We start from the raw sequence: 21,434 nt of genomic DNA on the forward strand, positions 1-21,434 counted from the left end.
TCAAATGATACAAACCCCGCAAAAATCAATTTTAATTCCAGGTTGTAAGGCAACAAAATAGGAAAAATGCCAAGAGGGGTGAATACTTTCGCAAGCCACTGTATGTATGAAAATACCCTTCAATAAAAGCTGACATTCTGTACTGGCGCCTCATTTGATCTCAAATCCAAAATGCTGGAGTATAGAGCCAAATGTACAAATGTTAGGTTCACTGTCCAAATAAATACAGAGGGGAGTGTAGTACTTACATAAACATTTAGCTGCACCTGCTATACCATCTGCTGAACTGTGTATACGACCAATTTTGATCTGATTTTAGTTAAGTTGTCGTTTTAGAACAAAACCTTCAGTCTTAACATGGCATTATCACCTGGCACATACACATAATCCCCAAACCCAGCCTATTCATAAACCTGGTGGAATTACACAACTGTGTTAACCCTCTTCCTCCTCCTCCTCATACATAAATATTACAGTACAAAGTTTTTTTTTTTTGTGGGACAATAGGTGCAGGCCCTGACCAGTCCGTCACCACCCGCCACCCCATGACCTCTCAGCCCCCCTCCTCCTCCTCCTCCCCCTTCCTCTCTCCCCCTCCAAGTGGCTGGTCACTGTGTCTGTGTGGCGCACTTAGCCTGCCTCTCTGCTAATCGGGATCAGCGGGCTGACTGAATGATGAATGAGAGATTGAGCGAGAGAGAGAGGCTGTAGTCACTCCTCTACTGGACACCAGGCAGCAACAGGTATCTTGGAGAGAGAGAGAGAAGAGGAAAGGCAGAGCATGTGAGAGAGAGAGGACAAAAAGGGACAGAGAGTGGAAAGAGTGTGTGTGAGAGAGAGAGAGAGAGAGAGAGAGAGAGAGATTTTATTTTGGTCACCCTGCTTCTTTACACCTTTCCGTCGATTCACCTGCTACCTGGCTGTTACCAGTTACCTGGACTTACCAGAGTGGAAGAGAGAGGGACAAGGAAAGAGGGACGAAACGAGGAGACAGGAGAAACCGAGTGTCTTGAGTGGTAAGTAAGGAAGTAAATAAAGTAAAGTAAAGCGGTTGGTTGGTCGGTCAGGGCTGAGGGCTTAGCTGTCCCAGGGCACAGTGTTGCTGCCTCTCCTCAGGCATTAGTTACCCAAAGCCTCTTATGGCTCGCTCAGCGCTCACAGCCAGCTCACCCCCACTGCATGCTCCCTTCGTGCCAGGCCTCAAAGGGGACCATTTATACTCACTTAAAGAAACAGAACGTGACTCTTTCTGTGCGTGTGTACCTCCAGGTTTGTGTGTGTGTGTGTATTGCCAGAACGTGTGTTTAAGTCGATCTTTACCTTTTTTGATTAAACCAAGTTGGTAAAATATGATTAAATGAACTTAGTAAAGTACAACCTGATATGATTGTGAGTGAGAATGGGAAAGTGAAAAGGTGTATGAAGTTGGCGCTTAAAGTATCAGAGTTCTAGATTTCCATGTGCGTGTCGTTTTTAAGGAGGACATCTGGCATTGATAAGAGAACATTGGTGTTCACAGGGTGCTTGGAAGTCTTTTATGGCCTAGTCTTGATATTGTCATCAAAGAAGCTGGTTTTGGATTGGTTATTAGTCGGCCTACATGACTCCTCAAAGCCTCCCAGGTCACCTTCTGTCTGTGTGTTGACTTCCTGGCCTGGGTCAATGGAGGCCATGCTCGGGCTATTCTCCCCTTCCTACCTGGGTCGTATTCACTAGGAACCAAACCGAAGCAAACAGGCCTAAATTATTGTTTTCGCTTTCCGTTGCAAACGTTTTGATGCGGTGTGCACTAATGAATATGACCCTGCACTGGCCTCCACTGTTCCTGGGTCACAGTGACTCTAATTGGGTAGAATATTCTTCCCAGATCAGAGAACTGAAAGACTACTTACCAAACTGAAGTGTAGTTCAGATCCAGTTGAAATGGCTGAATGATAATGCGTGGAATATTTGTATTTTAGTGCCTTCATTGAATTAGCCCACATTGTTCAGTGAAACTGCTGGATCTGTATGGTCATAATAACTAGCTAGCCATTTAAAGAGTTGTTTCAAAGTCACAGTCACGTACTACCTTGGTCCTAAACCTGTTGAGGAAGGATCATGTTAACAATCATAAGAATTACATTTTGAATCATTATGAGCTTCTGAACATTTGACAAAACTACCCTGGTCACAAACAAACTATGACGTCTTTCCCAGGGCTCTTGATGTTCATTAAAAAATATGGCCAATTTGATCAAATCAAATGTTATCTGTCACATACACGTGTTTAGCAGATGTTATAGCGGGTGTAGCGAAATGCTTGTAAATTGGCGCTTAATCTACCTGCTGGGTAGGGGTTTGAGGTTAACCTGAAACATCTGCTCCTCTACTTCATATAGCTGTACATACTGTACATATATTTGACACACACACACACAGAGAGAGATCCATACAGTACATACTGTAGGGCTAAAGTGTGGACTCAATGCCAAAAGGCTCAACAGCTAATCTGAGTACAGTATGTTGTGTTTATATCCTATAATGCTGCTCTGAGGCCACCCAGTATATACAGTATGTCAATAATGAGTCACAGCTATTATAAACAGCTATTTTGAAACAGGGGTTGCCGTAAGTTTGAAACAGGTAGTTTGTTCTTAGGTCCATAAAGATTCAGCAGTTTCACTGAACAATGTGGGCTAAACCAACAAAGCCACATTTGTTCCACTTAGTCATAATCATTCAGCTATTTCAACTGGATCCCAGTTTGGTTTGTTTTCCTGTCCTCTGATATGGGAAGGACATTCTGCCTAACTAGAGTCACTGGGTGTGTCCAAAATGAGTTTTTGTGTTAGAACAAAAGCCTGCATAACCATATACAATACACCCATATAGTTCTCCAGAACCAGGGTTGGTGTCCACTGGGGTAATAAATATGTCAGAAAGACTATCCAGCCTCCAAGAGAAATAGATTAAGCTCCTACCATATTGCTGATGGCTATTGAATACTTTCAGATCGGCAAAGATAGAGGCTAGGCCACTATCGGTGCATTGACTGAGATTTTATTTCATATAACTGGCACGACCAAAACAAATTGGGAATATTGTCGATTTGTGCAAAAAGAGGTTTGTAAACAAATGCTGCTACAATTGTGACTGACTATACAGTAGTTTTGTTAACATTTCTGCTTTTAACACAGACAAAATTATGCTGTAAGTATCAGGGACTGTATTCACAAAGCATCTCTGAGTAGGTGTTTAGGTAATAATGAATAAGATTGTATGGACAGATCCTAGATCAACACTCCTATTCTGAGGTGCTTTGTGGATACGGGCCCAAAGAGGAAAGGAAGTGCCTTTTGACACCCATCAGCTGTCTTTCTGCCTGACCCTGTAGTTGGGAAGGGTGAGAGCCTTACATTTGGGCCCCGTGCTGGAATGGGTTGCCAGATTGGCCCCCCGTGGTGCTAGATAAGAGGCTCTGTCTTGGCATGAGTGTGGTGTGAGGAGCAGTACTTCCATCCAGATGGACTATAAAGCTGTTGATACAGAGTCAAAGGGCCGCTATACAGTCGCCTCCTTATATATTTGGACAATGAAGCATAAAAAAGGGCTCTATACTCTAGCATTTTAGATAGAATGTGTCATATTAGGCGATACTACAGAATGTCACCTTCTATTTTAGGGTATTTTCATACATATCTGTTTTACCATTTAGAAATGAAAGCACTTTATATATCTCGTCCCACCATTTGAAGAAGTCATAAATATTTGGACAAATTCACTTATAGTGTATTAAAGTAGTCAAAAGTTAAGTATTTGGTCCCATGTTCCTTGCATGCAATGACTACATCAAGCTTGTGACTCTTAAAAAAAAGATTCATGATTTTTGTTAATCATGGCATTATCAAGATTAATTTGGAAGTGTTCAGAAACATCGTATCTACTCCAGTCATCATTAACCATTCAGTTACTATTGGGCAAAATAGGGGGCTAGATACATAGTGCTTTCATTGCTAAACAGTAAAACAGATATGTATGAAAAATAAAAAATGACATTCTGTACTGTCACCTCATATGAAACATTTGATCTCAAATCCAAAATGCTGGAGTATAGACAATAAATTAGTGTTAGCTTCACTGTCCAAATACATATAGAGGGGAGTGTATGTAATCCTTTATATGGATCTGCTATTTTGAAATCCTCTCGAACAAATCAAACAAATCAACCCCCAGACTTCTTACCTCCTCCTCTCTTCTTTCCCTCCTCCCCTCTTTTCCTCCTGCCTTCTTTTCCTCCTGCCCTGACTCACCTGACTACATGACCAGCTGAGCCACATGGCTAAGGGATGACGCCGCACTTAACCCAGCTGTGACTCTAGTCTGTAAACTAATATCAAGTGAAAAGATGTCCAATGAAATGGTGCCACATATGAGGATAAATATTTATTGATTTACTATTGGGCAAAACATAACCCAAAATACAATTTAAAATGTTAGCTTTACTGTCCAAATACATATAGATGGGAGTGTATGTAATCCTTTATATGGATCTGCTACTTTTAAATCCTCTGAAACAAATCATCAGCGCTCTTCATAGGTGGAATGTTTTGCAATTAAAGATTTTAGTTGCATTCAATTTAGCTGTATTCAATGCACAGCAGATCCGTACAGTATCATTAAACCCAATGTTAATCTACTTATTGGGCAGCAAATGGGAGGAGTCGCTGGTAAACTGTACCATATGTTCTTCATGTGACAACCCTCTCCGGTCACATGTAGGGAGGGTGTTTCTGTTCTCCCGGTTCACCCGGTTGGCTCCGAGATCTGAGGGAAACAGATAGTTAGCAATATGTTGATGGGCTAGCCTTCAGAGTAGGCTATAGAGTTTTGCCATATTGCTTTACCCTATCTAGTCCTTCACGATCAGTAGACATGAAAAAGGGTAGGACCTAGGGGAAGGAGCTAGGTACAGAAATGGATCCAGGCCATGCCCCCTGTGTCCTGCTGTAGGTAGCCTATGGAGACAAAATGGCTACTGTTATTATGGATGTAAACAAAGGCTTTGATCCCGAGGCAGCCCAATGAGGTCTGCCATGAGGCAGGAAATGATTCAGCAGCCAATAATAAATTATGGTTTGTATAAGCACAGAGATTAACCCCAGGAATCTAAATAAGCCCTTAAAGGGACATTTCACAATTTTTCTACTTTGTATTCATCATCTCCAGCACCAGCCCAACATCAACATATGTGAAACTGGCGCGTTTCTATGTTTTGTAGTAATAAAGATAGAGAAAGATAAGTGTTTCCAATGACATCATCAACCAATTAGTAGGCAATTAGTATGCAATGCCTACTCACAATTGGTCAAAATCACATGACGCACACTGATGATGTCATTGGAAAAACTCATCTTCCTCTATCTTTATTACTACAAAACATAGAAACTCACCATTTTCACATATGTTGATTTTAGGGTGGTGCTGAATGTAATGAATATGAAGTAAAAAAATTGTGAAGTTTCCCTTTAAGAGCCTGAGCCTCCCCCAACCCCCAGACTTCTTACCTCCTCCTCTCTTCCTCCCCTCCTCCGCTCTTTCCTCCTGCCCTCACTCACCTGACTACATGACCAGCTGAGCCACATGGCTAAGGCATGATGCCGCACTTAACCCAGCTGTAAAGATGTCCAATGAAATGGTGCCCCGTATGAGGATAAGTATTTAGCCTACAAATGGTGCCCTGTGTGAGGGTGATTATAAGTACCTGTACAGGTCATGGTAATTACAAGTAAATTAATTGTTCCTTATAGCACAGTTGCTTCAATGCAATTTTAGACACACATACTTTATGTATCTTTAATGTATATGTTTTGTGTAACCTATTCATTTTTAAGGGGTTTCATTATGAGTTGCATAGATAGACGACCCCCCAGCTGGCTATGATGCATTGGGAGCAAGTTATTTTGTTGTGGTCTCCCTAGCAGCAGCTGACACTGGGAATGACATACCCAGAATGCCCATGGTCCAAAGTCAAAGCGTCTTAGAGTATGAGTGCTCATCTAGGATCAGGGCCTGTATCCACAAAGCGTCTCAGAGTAGGAGCGGCGATCTAGGATCAGGGCCAGTATCCACAAAGCGTCTCAGAGTATGAGTGCTCATCTAGGATCAGGGCCTGTATCCACAAAGCGTCTCAGAGTAGGAGCGCTGATCTAGGATCAGGGCCTGTATCCACAAAGCGTCTCAGAGTAGGAGCGCTGATCTAGGATCAGGGCCTGTATCCACAAAGCGTCTCAGAGTAGGAGCGCTGATCTAGGATCAGTTTAGCCTTTTAGATAATGATTAATCATATTTGTTCCGATTCTCTCCCATTCTCCATGACGTGCACTTGGTCACTCACCCTCGTGGATTTAAAGTTCACAGGTGTAAGATACATATCCCTCTAGCCCATGGAGGCAACAATACAATGCTTTTAAATCCATTATTAGGAGTGAACGAGTGCACATTTAAGAGAAGGGAAGTGAATTGGGCCAGAGCACAGGTCAAAAAGCCCCTGTGCAATGGATGATCAGTCCAGAAGACATCTGCAAAAGTTATAGTCTGAAATGGCACCCTTTTCTCTATATAGTGCACTACCTCTGGCCAAAAGTAATGCACTATATAGGGAATAAGGTGCCATGCCATTTTGGATATAGCCACACTACGCATTAAATCCAATGACAACTGCTTTGGGGGACATTTTGATTTACAGTAATGTACAGTAATGCCTTTAATCTTGGAGAGTCTGACAACAAGCATATGTGTGCATCCTCGCTCTCCGGGGGTAGAAAGGTTTATCATTTTATACACATTAATTCCAATTGATTAAAGTGGGATTCCTCTAGGCTCAGACAGTGTGGGGTCTGGTCCACCAGTCACCACAGGACAATAGACTCAGCTTCAAGCCATCTGTCCAGTGAGAACCACGGTATAGAGAGAACCCCTGTGGTGAATCTTTACGATTATTAAATCTGTACCGGATGTTGGTCTTGTGGTCAACACAGCCGTTGCATATGCCCCCCAGCAGTGGTAGTTTGAATCCCCACTGTGCCAGTTTATGAGTGTGCAAATATGTATGTTTGATATGTACTGTACAGTGCATTCGGAAAGAATCAGACCCCTTGACTTTTTCCACATTTTGTTACGTTACAGCCTTATTTTAAAATTGATTAAATAGTTTTTTTCCCTCATCAATCTACACACAATACCCCATAATGACAAAGCAAAAACAGGTTTGTATAGATTTTTGCTAATTTATAAAAATAAACAAACTGAAATATCACATTTATATAAGTATTCAGACCCTTTACTCAGGACTTTGTTGAAGCACCTTTGGCAGTGATTACAGCCTCGAATCTTCTTGGGTATGACGCTACAAGCTTGGCACACCTGTATTTGGGGAGTTTCTCCCATTCTTCTCTGCAGATCCTCTCAAGCTCTGTCATGTTGGAGGGGGAGCGTCGCTGCACAGCTATTTTCAGGTCTCTCCAGAGATGTTCAAGTCGGGGCTCTGGCTGGGCCTCTCAAGGACATTCAGAGACTTGTCCCGAAGCCACTCCTGCGTTGTTTTGGCTGTGTGCTTAGGGTCGTTGTCCTGTTGGAAGGTGAACCTTCGCCCCAGTCTGAGGTCCTGAGCGCTCTGGAGCAGGTTTTCATCAAGGATCTCTCTGTACTTTGCGCCGTTCATCTTTCACTCGATGCTGACTAGTCTCCCAGTCCCTGCCACTGAAAAACATTCCCACAGCATGATGCTGCCACCACGCTTCACCGTAGGGATGGTGCCAGGTTTCCTCCAGATGTAATGCTTGGCATTCAGGCCAAAGAGTTAAATCTTGGTTTCATCAGACCAGAGAATCTTGTCTTTAGGTGCCTTTTGGCTAACTCCAAGCGGGCTGTCATGTACATTTTACTGAGGAGTGGCTTCCATCTGGCCACTCTACAATAAAGGCCAGAGATGGTTGTCCTTCTGGAAGGTTCTCCCATCTCCACAGAGGAACTCTAGAGCTCTGTCAGAGTGACAATCAGGTTCTTGGTCACCACCCTGACCAAGGCCCTTCTCCCCTGATTGCTCAGTTTGGCCGGGCGGCCAGCTCTAGGAAGAGTCTTGGTAGTTCCAAACTTCTTCCATTTAAGAATGATGGAGGCCACTGTGTTCTTGGGGACCTTCAATGCTGCAGAAATTGTTTGGTACCCTTCCCCAGATATGTGCCTCGACACAATCCTGTCTCTGAGCTCAACGGACAATTCCCTCGACCTCATGGCTTGGTTTTTGCTCTGACATGCACTGTCAACTGTGGTACCTTGTATAGGTGGACAGGTGTGTGCCTTTCCAAATCATGTCCAATCAATTGAATTTACCACAGGTGGACTCCAATCAAGTTGTAGAAACTTTTCAAGGATGATGAATGGAACAGGATGTACCTGAGCTCAATATTGATTCTCATAGCAAAGGGTCTGAATACTTATGTAAATAAGGTATTTCCGTTTTTTATATTTAACACATTTGCAAACATTTCTAAAAACCTGTTTTTGCTTTGTCATTATGGGTATTGTGTGTAAATTGCTGAGGATTATTTTATTTCTAAACCATTTTAGAATAAGGCTGTAGCGTAGCAAAATGTGGGATAAGTCAAGGGGTCTGAATACTTTCCGAAGGCACTGTATGTCTAATAGGACTTTTCTCTATTCCAGGAGCCTCACATGGTGACTTCTAATGTTCTGGAATAAACCGGAAGCTGAACCATGGTCATTCTGCAACAGGTACAGAGTAGAATACCTTATTTCTCACTCGTTCTCAAACATACACACCTGACCTGCCACAAGGAATCGCTAGAGCGCGATGAGCCAAGTAAAACCCCCCCAACCAAACCCTCCCCTAACCCGGACGACGCTGGGCCAATTGTGTGCTGCCCTATGGGACTCCCGATCACGTCCGGTTGTGATACAGCCCGGAATCGAACCCGGGTCTGTAGTGACGCCTCTAGCACTGCGATACAGTGCCTTAGACCGCTGTGCCACTCGGGAGGCCCTATCAATATATTTTCATCTAGGCCCATGGTCCTGGAGAGGGTTAGTCAGACAGGCTGTGTGGGACTTTAAAGGTCACTTCATCTGGATTTTTAAAGGGATAGTTCATCGATTTTATTTTGTGTTTGGAGTGGGTAGTTTAACAAAAATAAAGTGTAAATTGCAGTCACTTCTTGTCCATAGACTGATTTCATGGTAAGGAAACAAATATTGAAATATGTAAAATCTCTAAACTATCCCTTTAAGGAGTACCTCAATGTCAAGAGACTAGTCATGAATCATGCATCTCATTCCCTCAGCAAGACATCTGTGTTGTCATACTGGTAAAGCCTCTGTAATGCCAGAGTCTAGACATGGAGGGATAGTGACATGGACGTTTCACCTCAACCTGGTTTTGCAATGTATATTTTTTCTTGCTGATGTTTTTGAGTGCTAACTGCGTCCTTTTCTAGCAAAGCTGGTACCCGGGTTTTGGGTTATCAAAATCATTCTTATAGCACTGCAATGCACATTTGTTTTCATTTACTCAATGAAACAATGTTTACAATGTTCGAAAATAAACTCGTCTCCATACGAACATAAACGTGTTTTTGTGTAGAGCAAAACTAATATTTTTGACTTATTCTGGAAAATAAATGGTGCTTTTTTGATTGGTTCAGTCCTAAATGTGTTGTTGTTGTCCGGTTTATTGGGTATACATGTGGTTGGGTGGTTTGTGAGAGATGGAATAACAGCACGGTCAAAGTGTGTCCAGCGTGTTACAACAAAACAAAACCAACATGGCAGCTTAACACTGGGAAGTGACAAAGCCCATTCTCTGGCTGGGCTGACTTCCTGAATCTCATCTTGATTGACAGCAAGGATTTCCAATAGGCTCCTCACCCTAGCCCTCTTATAAGGTTATGTTTATCTGTTTACTTTGACTCCCCAACATTGGAGTAATCACTGATTTTGGCAAGGCAGGTTTATAAAGTGGCTTGGCCTTGCTTTCACCGGTCATCATTTAGAGTAGTGATAACAAGGACAGAAGAATGAAATTATGCATTTTCTAAATATTCAAACCTTCTTGAATCAGCACCACCTCCTCCTAGCAACAAGTGACAAGTTACATCACTTCCTATAAAGTCCGGAGTTGGATGAGGCTAAGCCTACATCAACCTAATTCCCCTTATTGGACAGACTGGCAGCCTTCAAAGTAGCCAACTTATTTCATGCTTAACAATATGTGACTTTTTTATATTGATTGAACCTCTAATTTTTACAGGTTGTTTTAGGAAGTACACAGAAAATAGTTTTTATGTAATAAAAATACTATTGCGTCAGGAGGAATTATGAAGTGTATTAAGTGTGAATTTTGCTCCTCTAGTGAAATTAACGTGACCTTAGACCAGACTGTAGAGTCTGTAGGAAGAGTGAAATGTTACTAGTGGATTTTATTGTATTACTATTGTGTTAGAGAAAGAGTACGTTGCAATAAACTTTAGTGAACTATTAACAGAATATATTTACCATATTTACTATATTTACAAAACAATACATATAGGAGCAGTCAGCATAGTACCCCAGGACGCACAACTGCAACGCGTTTCGACTACTAGTGTCTTACTCAGGCAGCTGCCATTTAGGGGCCTATCTTCCCACTGCCCTCATTACTATTGTTGCAATGTAATTTAAACACATTCTTGCCAAGTCTGTTCTTCAGCAAACACGAATAAAGCTGGTTTGAAATGCATTTTCAATTTGCAAGTATATTGATGGCAGGTCCAGGGTGTAACGTGAGTCTTAATAAAAGAAGCACATCACGTCCTGGACCTAATTGGCAATATATTGAAATCATGTTCTTAACACATTGGAATGGCAAATGTATTGTATTCAACTAGTGAGAAAATGGTAACACTTCATTTTAAGGGGTCCTTATTACAGTGTAATAACATGTGTAATTACACTAACAAGCATTGTTGTTAATTGTAATAACTAATTGTTAGACTGTAATAACATGTAACTGGTGGTAATTGCAGTCTATAATTACAGAGGTGTAACAACAAACGTTTGTTACCATGCTTCTTACAAACGGGCAAGTACACCACAAGTACACCACAGAGTACATGTGATATCTGCATAAGTACAATGTAATTACTAGGTGTTACACAGGATTGAGCTAGTTAAAATGAAGTGTATCTTGAGGGGTACTTACTTGTAATTATTGTGTACCTATAAAGTATGTTACCCATCCTGACAATCTGATCGTCAGCTAATAAAAGTGCCATCTATGTGAGAAAATAAACACACTAATACACCACAGAGTACATATCTGTAATATCAGCATATGTACAAGGTCGTCGCTAGTTGTAACACAGGATTTAGCTATTTCAAGTTACGTGTAATTTTGGGGGAGTTCTTGCATTGAAATTATATTGAATTCTGCTTATATCAAGCAGTACCAAAATAAACATAAAGTTAAAATGCAGACTCTGAGATCATTGAATGCTTTTGAAGTGACAGATTGGCGCTAAACCTGTAGCCTATCTCCACTGAGGTAAGGACAAAGATTCAGCAGGATGCAGGCAGGTAGAGGTGCAAATTAGTGTTGGATTCATTTACACAGCGCTGGTGTTTCAAAGATGATGGTGATATTTACAAATATAAATACAAAGTTCTGACTTCAGAATGTCAGCATTCAAAAGAAAAAGCCTCTCATCAGGAAAAACCTGTCTTAACCAATAAAGCACAGGTGGAGTCTACCAGGCTCAGATCAGTGGCGGTTGGTGCCGTTTAAGATTAGGGAGGATTTTTTTTATGAGAATGGCCTTATTTCTATTACCGCATATTGGATGACTGTCATTCCTATTTCATTCACCGAGCTCGATAGGTTTAGGCTACTACATGATGCTCCAATTTTCCCTATACCCATCATGAGGTTGCTACAACCTACGAATGAAAGTTTACAACGTAGGTGCACAGGTTCGAGATAAATGTTTTAGTAATCAAGGTGACAGACAGTGACACATTCAATACCACCTTGCACACTCTTGCCTGCATCTAGCTAATCATTAGTCCAAACCGTTGCAAACGAGAGTTTCTATTGTACAAATTCAGGTATGTTTATCCCTGTTTCAGTGCACAACACAACAGCTGGCTTTGACTAGGTGAAAAAACCTTTCCAGGTCAAACCTTCATACCATAACCGCTAACCGCTACACACAGCCTACATCACTGTCACCATATTAGCTAACGTCATAGTCAACATAGCTACTAGAACTAACGCGTTAGTAAACCCACTCAATAATAAAATACAGAGTACAGCAAGCAGTTTAGCAGTTACACCGGCGGTCCCCGGTGGCAATAAATTAATAAAACCGAAAGCTTACTTTGACTTGGAAGAGTTCCAGTGTTGGATAGCTTTAGCCAGCTAGCTAACATAACATACCTCTCAGCTTGAGCCAGGTGTTTGAGCTGCATTAGCTAGCTAAGTAAGTGAAAGTGAAAGTTTTAAAAAATGCAACGGAATATTGCTTGCTCTCTCTCGCTTCTCCTTAATTTTTAAATAAATGTATTTGTTCAGAACTGTTCAACTATTGTCTTTCTCTGTCTTTGAGTCAATTACTCACCACATTTTATGCACTGCAGTGTTAGCTAGCTGTAGCTTATGCTTTCAGTACTTTATTAATTCTCTGATCCTTTGATTGGGTGGGCAACATGTCAATTCATGCTGCAAGAGCTCTGATAGGTTGGAGGACGTCCTCCGGAAGTCGTCATAATTACTGTGTAAGTCTATGGAAGGGGGTGAGAACCATGATCCTCCTAGGTTTTGTATTGATGTCAATGTACACAGAGAAGGACGGAAACTAGCTATCCATTGGCTACACCATGGTGCTACCCCAGAGAGTGCTGCTGAGGCTACTGTAGACCACTGCAAAACAGTGTGTTTTAATCAATTATTTGGTGAATATATCTAGTATAGTTTTATCTAAAAATTGTAACTTTCTTAATGTTTCACAATTTACATTTTTTCTGAAATTCACTGAGGAGGATGGTCCTCCCCTTCCTCCACTGAGAAGCCTCCACTGGCTCAGATACAGCCTCCCTTGAGTTACTCAAAAGTGAACTAACTGCAACATCCCCAAACGGACACTTAAATACATTTGGCCACACCCATTCTTGGCGTGCAGTGCCTTCAGAAGGTACTCACACCCCTTGATTTACTACACATTTGGTGTGTTACAAGGTGGGATTAAAATTGATTTAATTGTACACAAAAAAGAGAATTCCACTTTGACATTATTGGGTATTGTGGTAGGCCAGTGACACAAAATCTCAATTTAATCAATTTTAAATTTAGGCTGTAAAATTTGGAAAAAGTCAAGGGGTGTGAATACTTTCTGAAGGCACTGTATGCATGCTAAAGTGCATAACATTTTCACACGACATTAAACATGGCGAAGAAACCGGACACATGCTCTCCAAACAAAGACAATTAAGAAATTGACAGTAAACTGGTAAATGCAATGAAAGTGGAACTGACAGCATTTAAGCAACATGCTATCTTATTAAAATCTGTTCATATACACGTTTTCATACATTCATAGAATGTTTGGGAATGACGTACAGTAAGGCATTTGTGAAAATTCTATAGCAATATAGAGTGGGAAAGCGGCCATACTTTTGGACAATTAATAGACAATAAAACCTAATAAAAACATCTGTCTTGTCCATGACCGGAGTCTACACAGACCGTGCGCCATAGCCAATCAGAGCTACAGCAGACCTATATACACATTTGCCACACGGGCCTGCCATCATTCACTTTGAACTGGACTGTGTTTACAGGCAGTTGCAACAGCATGACTTTAGATCATTAGAAAGCATTCGCCAAAAGCCACAAAATACACCTCAATGGATTTCTGCAAATACCACAGGAGTCCTCTTACATTTGGGAACTTTACAGTCCTATTGATCAAACAACCATGTTTTTTTTTATTTGTTCAATGTTTGCAACCTAGTAGCAGCCTAAGCAGAGAGCTCCTGTATCTTCTGGTGGTTTTGACCCACAGATTTGCAGATGGACTGGCAGGTCAACTCTTTTTGTCTTGGCTAGCTAGCAAGCTAGCTGGCTAATTGTTTTTGTTTGAATGATACATTTTGCATTTTAGTCATTTAGCAGACGCTCTTATCCAGAGCGACTTACAGTTAGTGAATGCATACATGTTTTTTTTTTTTTTTTTTTTTTTTTCATACTGGCCCCCCGTGGGAAACGAACCCACATCCCTGCCGGCCAAACTTTTTTTTTTTTCATACTGGCCCCCCGTGGTAAACGAACCCACATCCCTGCCGGCCAAACTCTCCCCTACCTTGGACGACGCTGGACCAATTGTGCGCCGCCCATGGGTCTCCCGGTCGCGGCCGGCTGCAACAGAACCTGGACTCGAACCAGGATCTCTAGTGGCACAGCTAGCACTGCGATGCAGTGCCTTAGACCACTGCGCCACACGAGAGCTGGTACATCTGGACACTGTACCAGCTTTTTTGTTTCAACTGGCTGCTAGTTCCTGATCTTTTGAAACCATCAATTGAGGAGTCACCTGAAGCTTGAGAGGAATGTGAGATGCAGTAAAGGAATGCAGTGCTGAGGCAGAGGGCTCGTAGTGAGGATGACTGGCTACTACTCTGAACTGTGTGTGGTGAGCTTTCTGGCGCCCAGAGCTGCTGATGCATCACCCAAGTTAGTGCTACACATTGTGAAGGAGGAGATGTCCAGTAGTTACACGACTCAGGCTGGTTCCCAGAGTAGCCCTCTACATGATCGTCACTAGAATCTTCATCAATCATCTCCCTGACCACCTTCCTCTGATCAAGCCATGAACTGTCCCTCTCCATCTATGGAGGATGCACTCAAAGACTTGGCCTCTATTGGTTGACCTAACTATAGTCATAATGATGTATTACTTGTTTGTTTTTTGCTTTTGAAGCACTTTGAGATTCTTATTAAAAGCGCTATATACATGTAATACATTATTATTATTATGATTAACCATGTTGCCTATGCACATCAACAACAACAAGATCAACAACTAATGTTAGCCAGAGCGAGATGAGCTAAAATCTAACGAGGGAACAGTAGATAAACCCTCTCAAACTTTTTCATCTAGTTGCCGTCAAAATTGCACTGATAAACGATGGGGAATAGTAGCCTGCTCGCCATTCTGCAGCTTGCCTGCTATTGCATGCTTTTCCTAACCCACATTTTGACAACTGAATGTAAACTTGCCTGCCTGCCCGCCCACCCATTTGATCGATGCCAAAATACATTTGATTGACAACTAAGAGATATGCTAACTGTGGATAACAGTCGTTCAAGTTCAGCATACATCAAGTTCAGCATACATAGCTAGCAATATGATTCACATGGCTTACTAGCTAACCAAATGACACCTGCCTCTCTAGCTGTAGCCACAGAAAAACAATATGGGGGGAAAAGTCGTCCACTCACCCTCTCATACAATGCCAACATCCTCCCAGCAGCTAGCTAGCTAACGTTAGGCTCCGTGTTTTTGTCTTGCTAAATAAATAGCTACATAAATAAATAAACTAATCTATTAGCCATGTTATGAATGACTTGTGTGACAGAAAAATTACGTATTTACCTCATTTGTTGAATCCTGAGCATAAGGACCCAGATGTAGAGCTCATGTTCCACACTGTGTGTACCAAATGCCCAGAGAGGGTCTCTGTCACTGGTATAGGAAGGGTTCTAAACGAGATCGACATTTTCATCATGCTGACCCCTACCATTGTGCATGGTGCCAGCGTGGTGACTGTCCTATTTTCTGTAATGAAGCTTGTGTGTGATTTTATTTATTTTATGTTTCATTTTCTGTTCCAGATTGACTGTGTTTTGATAAGAAAGGTCTAAAAACTCAACAACCCAAAGGAAGGTTGATTACCATTGATGAAATGTCAGGCACCAGAAATATGTATTTTGTTTGTTTAATTGTATGTTTAACAGTAATTATGTCATGCTTGTACCCTTACATTTTTCTAGAAGAAACAGAGTTTCTTGAGAGGGTAATGTTACAGGAAAAATACGTATTTACCTAATTTGTTGGATATTTAACAATTATTTACTTAACAAACAGTAAGACATTTCTGTTCTACTAATGCTGTGTTTCATGGTCTCCACTCCAGCACCCTGCAGCTAATCTGGGCGTATGGTCACTAGAGATAGCTTGAGCTGTCAATTGATTTACAGCCTGCATTCCATAGACAAGATGTGGTGTATGTTTAACCAGATAGAGAGATCCTGGAGGAGCAGAACAAAGCCTTCAGTATTCCTAATTATCCTGGCATCTGGGAAACTAAGACGAGGTGGGGTTAAAAATAACACCAGAGGCAGATGACCAGGAGATGAACCCAAAGTGGCTTATGGTACACCCAATCTGCATGGGAGGGGTGGAACCAGCCTTGACTAAGAATTTTTAGGTCTCCTATGTAAGATCTCTGTTTTTTTATTATTAGTTAAGCTCTCGGCAACACACACTTCAGATTGTGCGTTCGACGGCTTCATTATTGCAATAATTAATCGATGTTAAATAAACATTGATTGTTTGAATAGCTGTCCAAGTCTCTCTCAGTACTGACATTTCCACGACACTTGTGATCATAGCCCTTGCTAGTTTGGTTGTATTGACATTCCCAGCCTTGGTTACATTCATCTGTTTATTTCCAAAATATTGAGTAAAAACTGAAACAGTGCATCCAGAATGGCTGGAAGAAGCAAATGTATCAGGCCAGCTGTGATGTACAACCTGATAGCAATATTTGTTGGACTACCAATTCATTTATTTTTTATTTTATTTATTTCACCTTTATTTAACCAGGTAAGCCAGTTGAGAACAAGTTCTCATTTACAACTGCGACCTGGCCAAGATAAAGCAAAGCAGTGCGATAAAAACAACAACACAGAGTTACATATGGGGTAAACAAAACATAAAGTCAAAAAATACTAACAGAAAATATATATACAGTGTGTGCGAATGTAGTAAGTTATGGAGGTAAGGCAATAAATAGGCCATAGTGCAAAATAGTTACAATTTCGTATTAACACTGGAATGATAGATGTGCAAAAGATGATGTGCAAATAGAGATACTGGGGTGCAAATTAGCAAAATAAATAACAATATGGGGATGAGGTAGTTGGGTGGGCTAATTTCAGAATGGCTGTGTACAGGTGCAGTGATCGGTAAGCTGCTCTGACAACTGACGCTTAAAGTTAGTGAGGGAGATAAGAGTCTCCAGCTTCAGAGACTTATTGACTTGTATTGGTGAATTATATGAATCATGCATTGAACTGCATCCATCTTATTCTGCCAACAATGTCATCCTTCCAAATATAACCTATTTTTAAAACCTCTTATAAAGTTGCTTTTGCAGCATAAACTGAGAATTTGATACGTTTTACTGATATTATGTTTGTCTGTTTATTTCATATCTGAAAAGTAGTTCAAATGCTGTCAGTTCCACTTTAAATAAACCACAAGTGTTGCTCGGTTTGTGAGTTCTCCAAACAACATTTCCACTGGGAAAATGGGAATAGTATAAATGTATATTATATTTTATGAAGTATAACATTTTCTGTAACCAAACATTCTAAATTAATGGGGGAATATGTTGTAATTACAGTAACTTCACTGATAAACATTGACAAACATTGACACAATGAAACAAATCGTGTGCACGAATTGGCTGGAGTCAGTGGAAGTAGTGGAGAGATATAATAAAGGAACATCCAGTGGAGGCTCCTCAGAGGAGGAAGGGGAGGACCATCCTCAGTGAATTTCAGAAAAATTTAAATTGTGAAACATTAAAAAAGTTATCATTTTTAGATCAAACTATACTAAATATATTCACGTCACCAAATAATTGATTAAAACACTGTTTTGCAGTGGTCTACAGTAGCCTCAGCAGCACTCTCTGGGGTAGCACCATGGTGTAGCCAATGGATAGCTAGTTTCCATCCTCCTCAGTGTACATTGACTTCGATACAAAACCTAGGAGGCTCATGGTTCTCACTCCCTTCCACAGACTTCCACATTAGTTATGACGACTTCTGGAGGATGTCAGTGCATAAAATGTGGTGAGTAATTGACTCAAAGAGAGAGAAAGACAATAGTTGAACAGTTTTGAACAAATTAATTTCTTAAAAGATTAAGGAGAAGCGAGAGAGCGAGAGAGTACGAGAGCGAGAGAGAGCTAGCTATATTTCATTGTATTTTTTAAAACTTGACATTCGCTAATATGGTGACAGCGATGTAGGCTGTGTGTAGCGGTTAGCAGTTATGGTTTGAAGGTTTGGCTTGGAATTTTTTTTCACCTGGTCACAGCCAGCTGTTGTGTTGTGCACTGAAGTCCACAAGGAAAGGGAAAAGGAGGAGAGTGTGTAGATGTGAGTATGAACTATACAACGAGGAAAGTGATCATGCTGTTTGTATGTGGCTGCTATGAAAGTGAACTGTGTGTGCGTGTGATCAGGGGTGTATTTATTCTGTCGATTATGTTGAAAAACGTTTCTTAAACGGAAACAAATGAAACAGGGATAAAGATACCTGCATTTGTACAACAGAAACTCTCTTTTGCAACGGTTTGGACAATTGATTACACCCTAGATCAACTAAATGCAGGCAAGAGTGTGCAAGGTGGTATTGAATGTTTTACTGTCTGTCAACTTGATTACTAAAACATTTCTCTCGACCTATGCACCTATGTTGTAAACTTTCATTCGAAGGCTAGGTTGTAGCAACCTCATGATGGGTATAGGGAAAATTGGAGCATCATGTAGTAGCCTAAACCTATCAAGCTCGGTGAATGAAATAGGAATGACAGTCATCCAATATGCTGTAATAGAAATAAGGCCATGATTTTTAAAAAATCCTCCCTAATCTTAAACGGCACCGACCGCCACTGAGAACAACATAGCAGTTTCCTCAAGGCAGATGGACACTTTGCCCAGGCCCTAAACACTGTCCACTAACCTTTTGGCGAGGCGAGGGCACAAACTTCCCTGCATGGGCCTTTGTTGAAGCAGGTAAGGGAGCATTCTCTCCCGGACAATGCACAGTGGACACCAGGGTTGTTTCCAGACCCTCCAGCAGTGACACAACTTCCGTACCACACCCAGGAACATTTTGCGGTGCAGTCATTTTCTCTCCAAGCCTGCGGAAAGGGTCAGAGCACATGTTCTCCTCTCTAGACTCCGGAGAGAGCTCAGTCATAATCAATTTAGTGTCAGTCAATATCAGGATGAAAACCTCTCACACCCCATCATAGGGAAGACACTCCTGCAGAGCCCACCATAGGAACAGCAGAGGAGCAGGAAGGAGACAGTTCGGCCACCAACACGCCGTCCTCAGCAGGGCCCGACTGGAAACTTGACCCCGCACTTATAAATCAAAATGAAATATTACAGGCGGAGGTTTATCATTACATTTTACATTTTAGTCATTTAGCAGACGCTCCTATCCAGAGCGACTTACAGTTAGTGAGTGCATACATTTTTCATACTGCCCCCATGGGAATTGAACCCACAACCCTGGCGTTGCAAGCGCCATGCTCTACAACTGAGCTACAGGAGGCCTATCATGTTATTCACTTAGCCTACCACAGAGATGAGAAGCGTTTTTTCCTGCTTTTTATCTAAACCCAAAGGAGTCATACCTAACCGTCCCAGTGGCTTTCCATGGCTACCCTACACACACCACAGTGTGCTCTGTCTATTGTGCTGACACAGTGCAGTTGAGATTTTTTTTGGGGTCATAAAGCTAAAACTAAGGTGGCACAAGTTTCAGCTGATGGAGCCCCTCATGGAGCCGGGTACATCCTGGAGTCTGAGACATTGTGGGAATCTGTGTTAGAGAAGAAGTATGTAGCTATGACAATTTTCATTACCCTATACTAGTTATCATCATGATTTCTATAGCTTAGGCCTGCTACCTAGCTAGTTGTTGTGTTGTCCAGCTAACAATAATAGTGCTTGATAACACTCATAATTTAGCTAGTGTTTAGCTACATTGAAAAGGATCTAACATTCCTCATAGTGTGTTGACACAAGTGGCTAGCTAGCAAGCTAGATAACTTTAACATGCTGGATGTTTCTCATGTAATACCCTTGGGGTACGGATACCTTGAGAACAAGGTTCAGGGAAGATAAGCCCAGCTAACGTTAGCTAGCATGGAAAACTTACTTTCTATCTCCTGTGATGTTTTTGTCTTGTCCACAACACTTTGTATCTTTCATGGCAATCTCTCATGTCTGGAGTTTGCAAACTGACCTTCTTCTCGACCCGTTCTTTGCGCACTGTCACATGATGTCAGTGTCAACAAACCCATCTGAGTGTATTGTGCAGATGGGTAGATGTTGACATTATGCCTTAATTCCTGGGATAAATAAATAATTTCACCAATCCAAAAGTGAGAATGTTCCTCAACAGTGAAACCCTTGCAAGGATACATGATGGAATAAGAGTTTGTCTTATGAACATTTTAAGCGCATTTATAAACCATTATTTAACCAAGATTAATAGGCTTACAATTTGTCAAGCACGAATGACTATCTCACAATTTTAACCATAAATGTTTATTAATGTGTCTAAAAAAAATTCATTGATGGTTAAGTAATTGACCCATTGTGAAATGCACAGTTAATTTATTTAACAATTTAAAGTATTTTTTTAGGTTAACCATTTGTGAACTTGTTCATGCCATCAGGCCTGGGCATCAGACTCCAGAGCCCTTTATTGCAGAATTTTGTCAATGAGGTGGTCGGTTTTATTAAATTAGCTAACACTTTTCGCATGGTTTGTGCAGGCTCAAATGTGCAGGCTGAAATATGGTGCGTTGGGATATATGGTTGGGATGCTATTGGAAACTTTAACATTTGTAACAAGCATGGTAACAAGCATTCGTTGTTACACCTCTGTAATTAGACTGTAATTACCACCAGTTAAATGTTGTTATTACAGTGTAACTATGTATTATTACAATTAATTACAATACTTGATACAGTGTCATTACATATGTAATTACACTGTAATAAGGCCCCTTAAAATGAAGCATTACATAAAGTACATAAACTTTATGTAACGTACATAAACTTGCTGATGGAGTTTCCTGAGAATTCCTTCCTGATTGCTGATTGTGTTTGTGTTTGCTTTCTAGGGGGACTATGTCTGGTTGGACCTTAAGACGGGCCGGGAGTTCGATGTCCCGGTGGGAGCCGTGCTCAAGCTCTGTGACTCGGGACAGATCCAGGTGCTGGACGACGAGGGGAGGGTAAGTCCACACGAGATGAGACGCTGACGAAACGTTGAAAATACTTTGACAAGATAACAAGACGTTAACGA

At 41.2% G+C, this 21,434-nt stretch overlaps 1 protein-coding gene and 1 long non-coding RNA gene across 2 annotated transcripts in view; one reads left to right on the forward strand and one right to left on the reverse strand.

The window, feature by feature from the left end:
* The first annotated feature begins 688 nt into the window (after positions 1–688).
* Positions 689–21,434, forward strand: part of LOC123492152 (unconventional myosin-VIIa-like) — a 76,019-nt gene continuing 55,273 nt past the window's right edge. Inside the window, exons 1-3 of the mRNA XM_045224174.1 lie at positions 689–1,016; positions 8,707–8,775; positions 21,250–21,363. Of these exons, the coding sequence (XP_045080109.1) occupies positions 8,758–8,775; positions 21,250–21,363 (132 nt within the window). The 5' untranslated portion in view covers positions 689–1,016; positions 8,707–8,757. The remainder of the gene's footprint in view (positions 1,017–8,706; positions 8,776–21,249; positions 21,364–21,434) is intronic.
* On the reverse strand, positions 4,486–15,830 carry LOC123492166. The gene is made up of 3 exons (XR_006661648.1): positions 15,684–15,830; positions 4,887–4,997; positions 4,486–4,806 (listed from the first exon to the last, which is right to left on the reverse strand). It is a non-coding gene; the product is annotated as an uncharacterized LOC123492166 (long non-coding RNA).

This window comes from Coregonus clupeaformis, chromosome 13 (genome assembly GCF_020615455.1).
Source record: "Coregonus clupeaformis isolate EN_2021a chromosome 13, ASM2061545v1, whole genome shotgun sequence".
In the NCBI taxonomy this organism is placed as follows: Eukaryota; Metazoa; Chordata; class Actinopteri; order Salmoniformes; family Salmonidae; genus Coregonus; species Coregonus clupeaformis.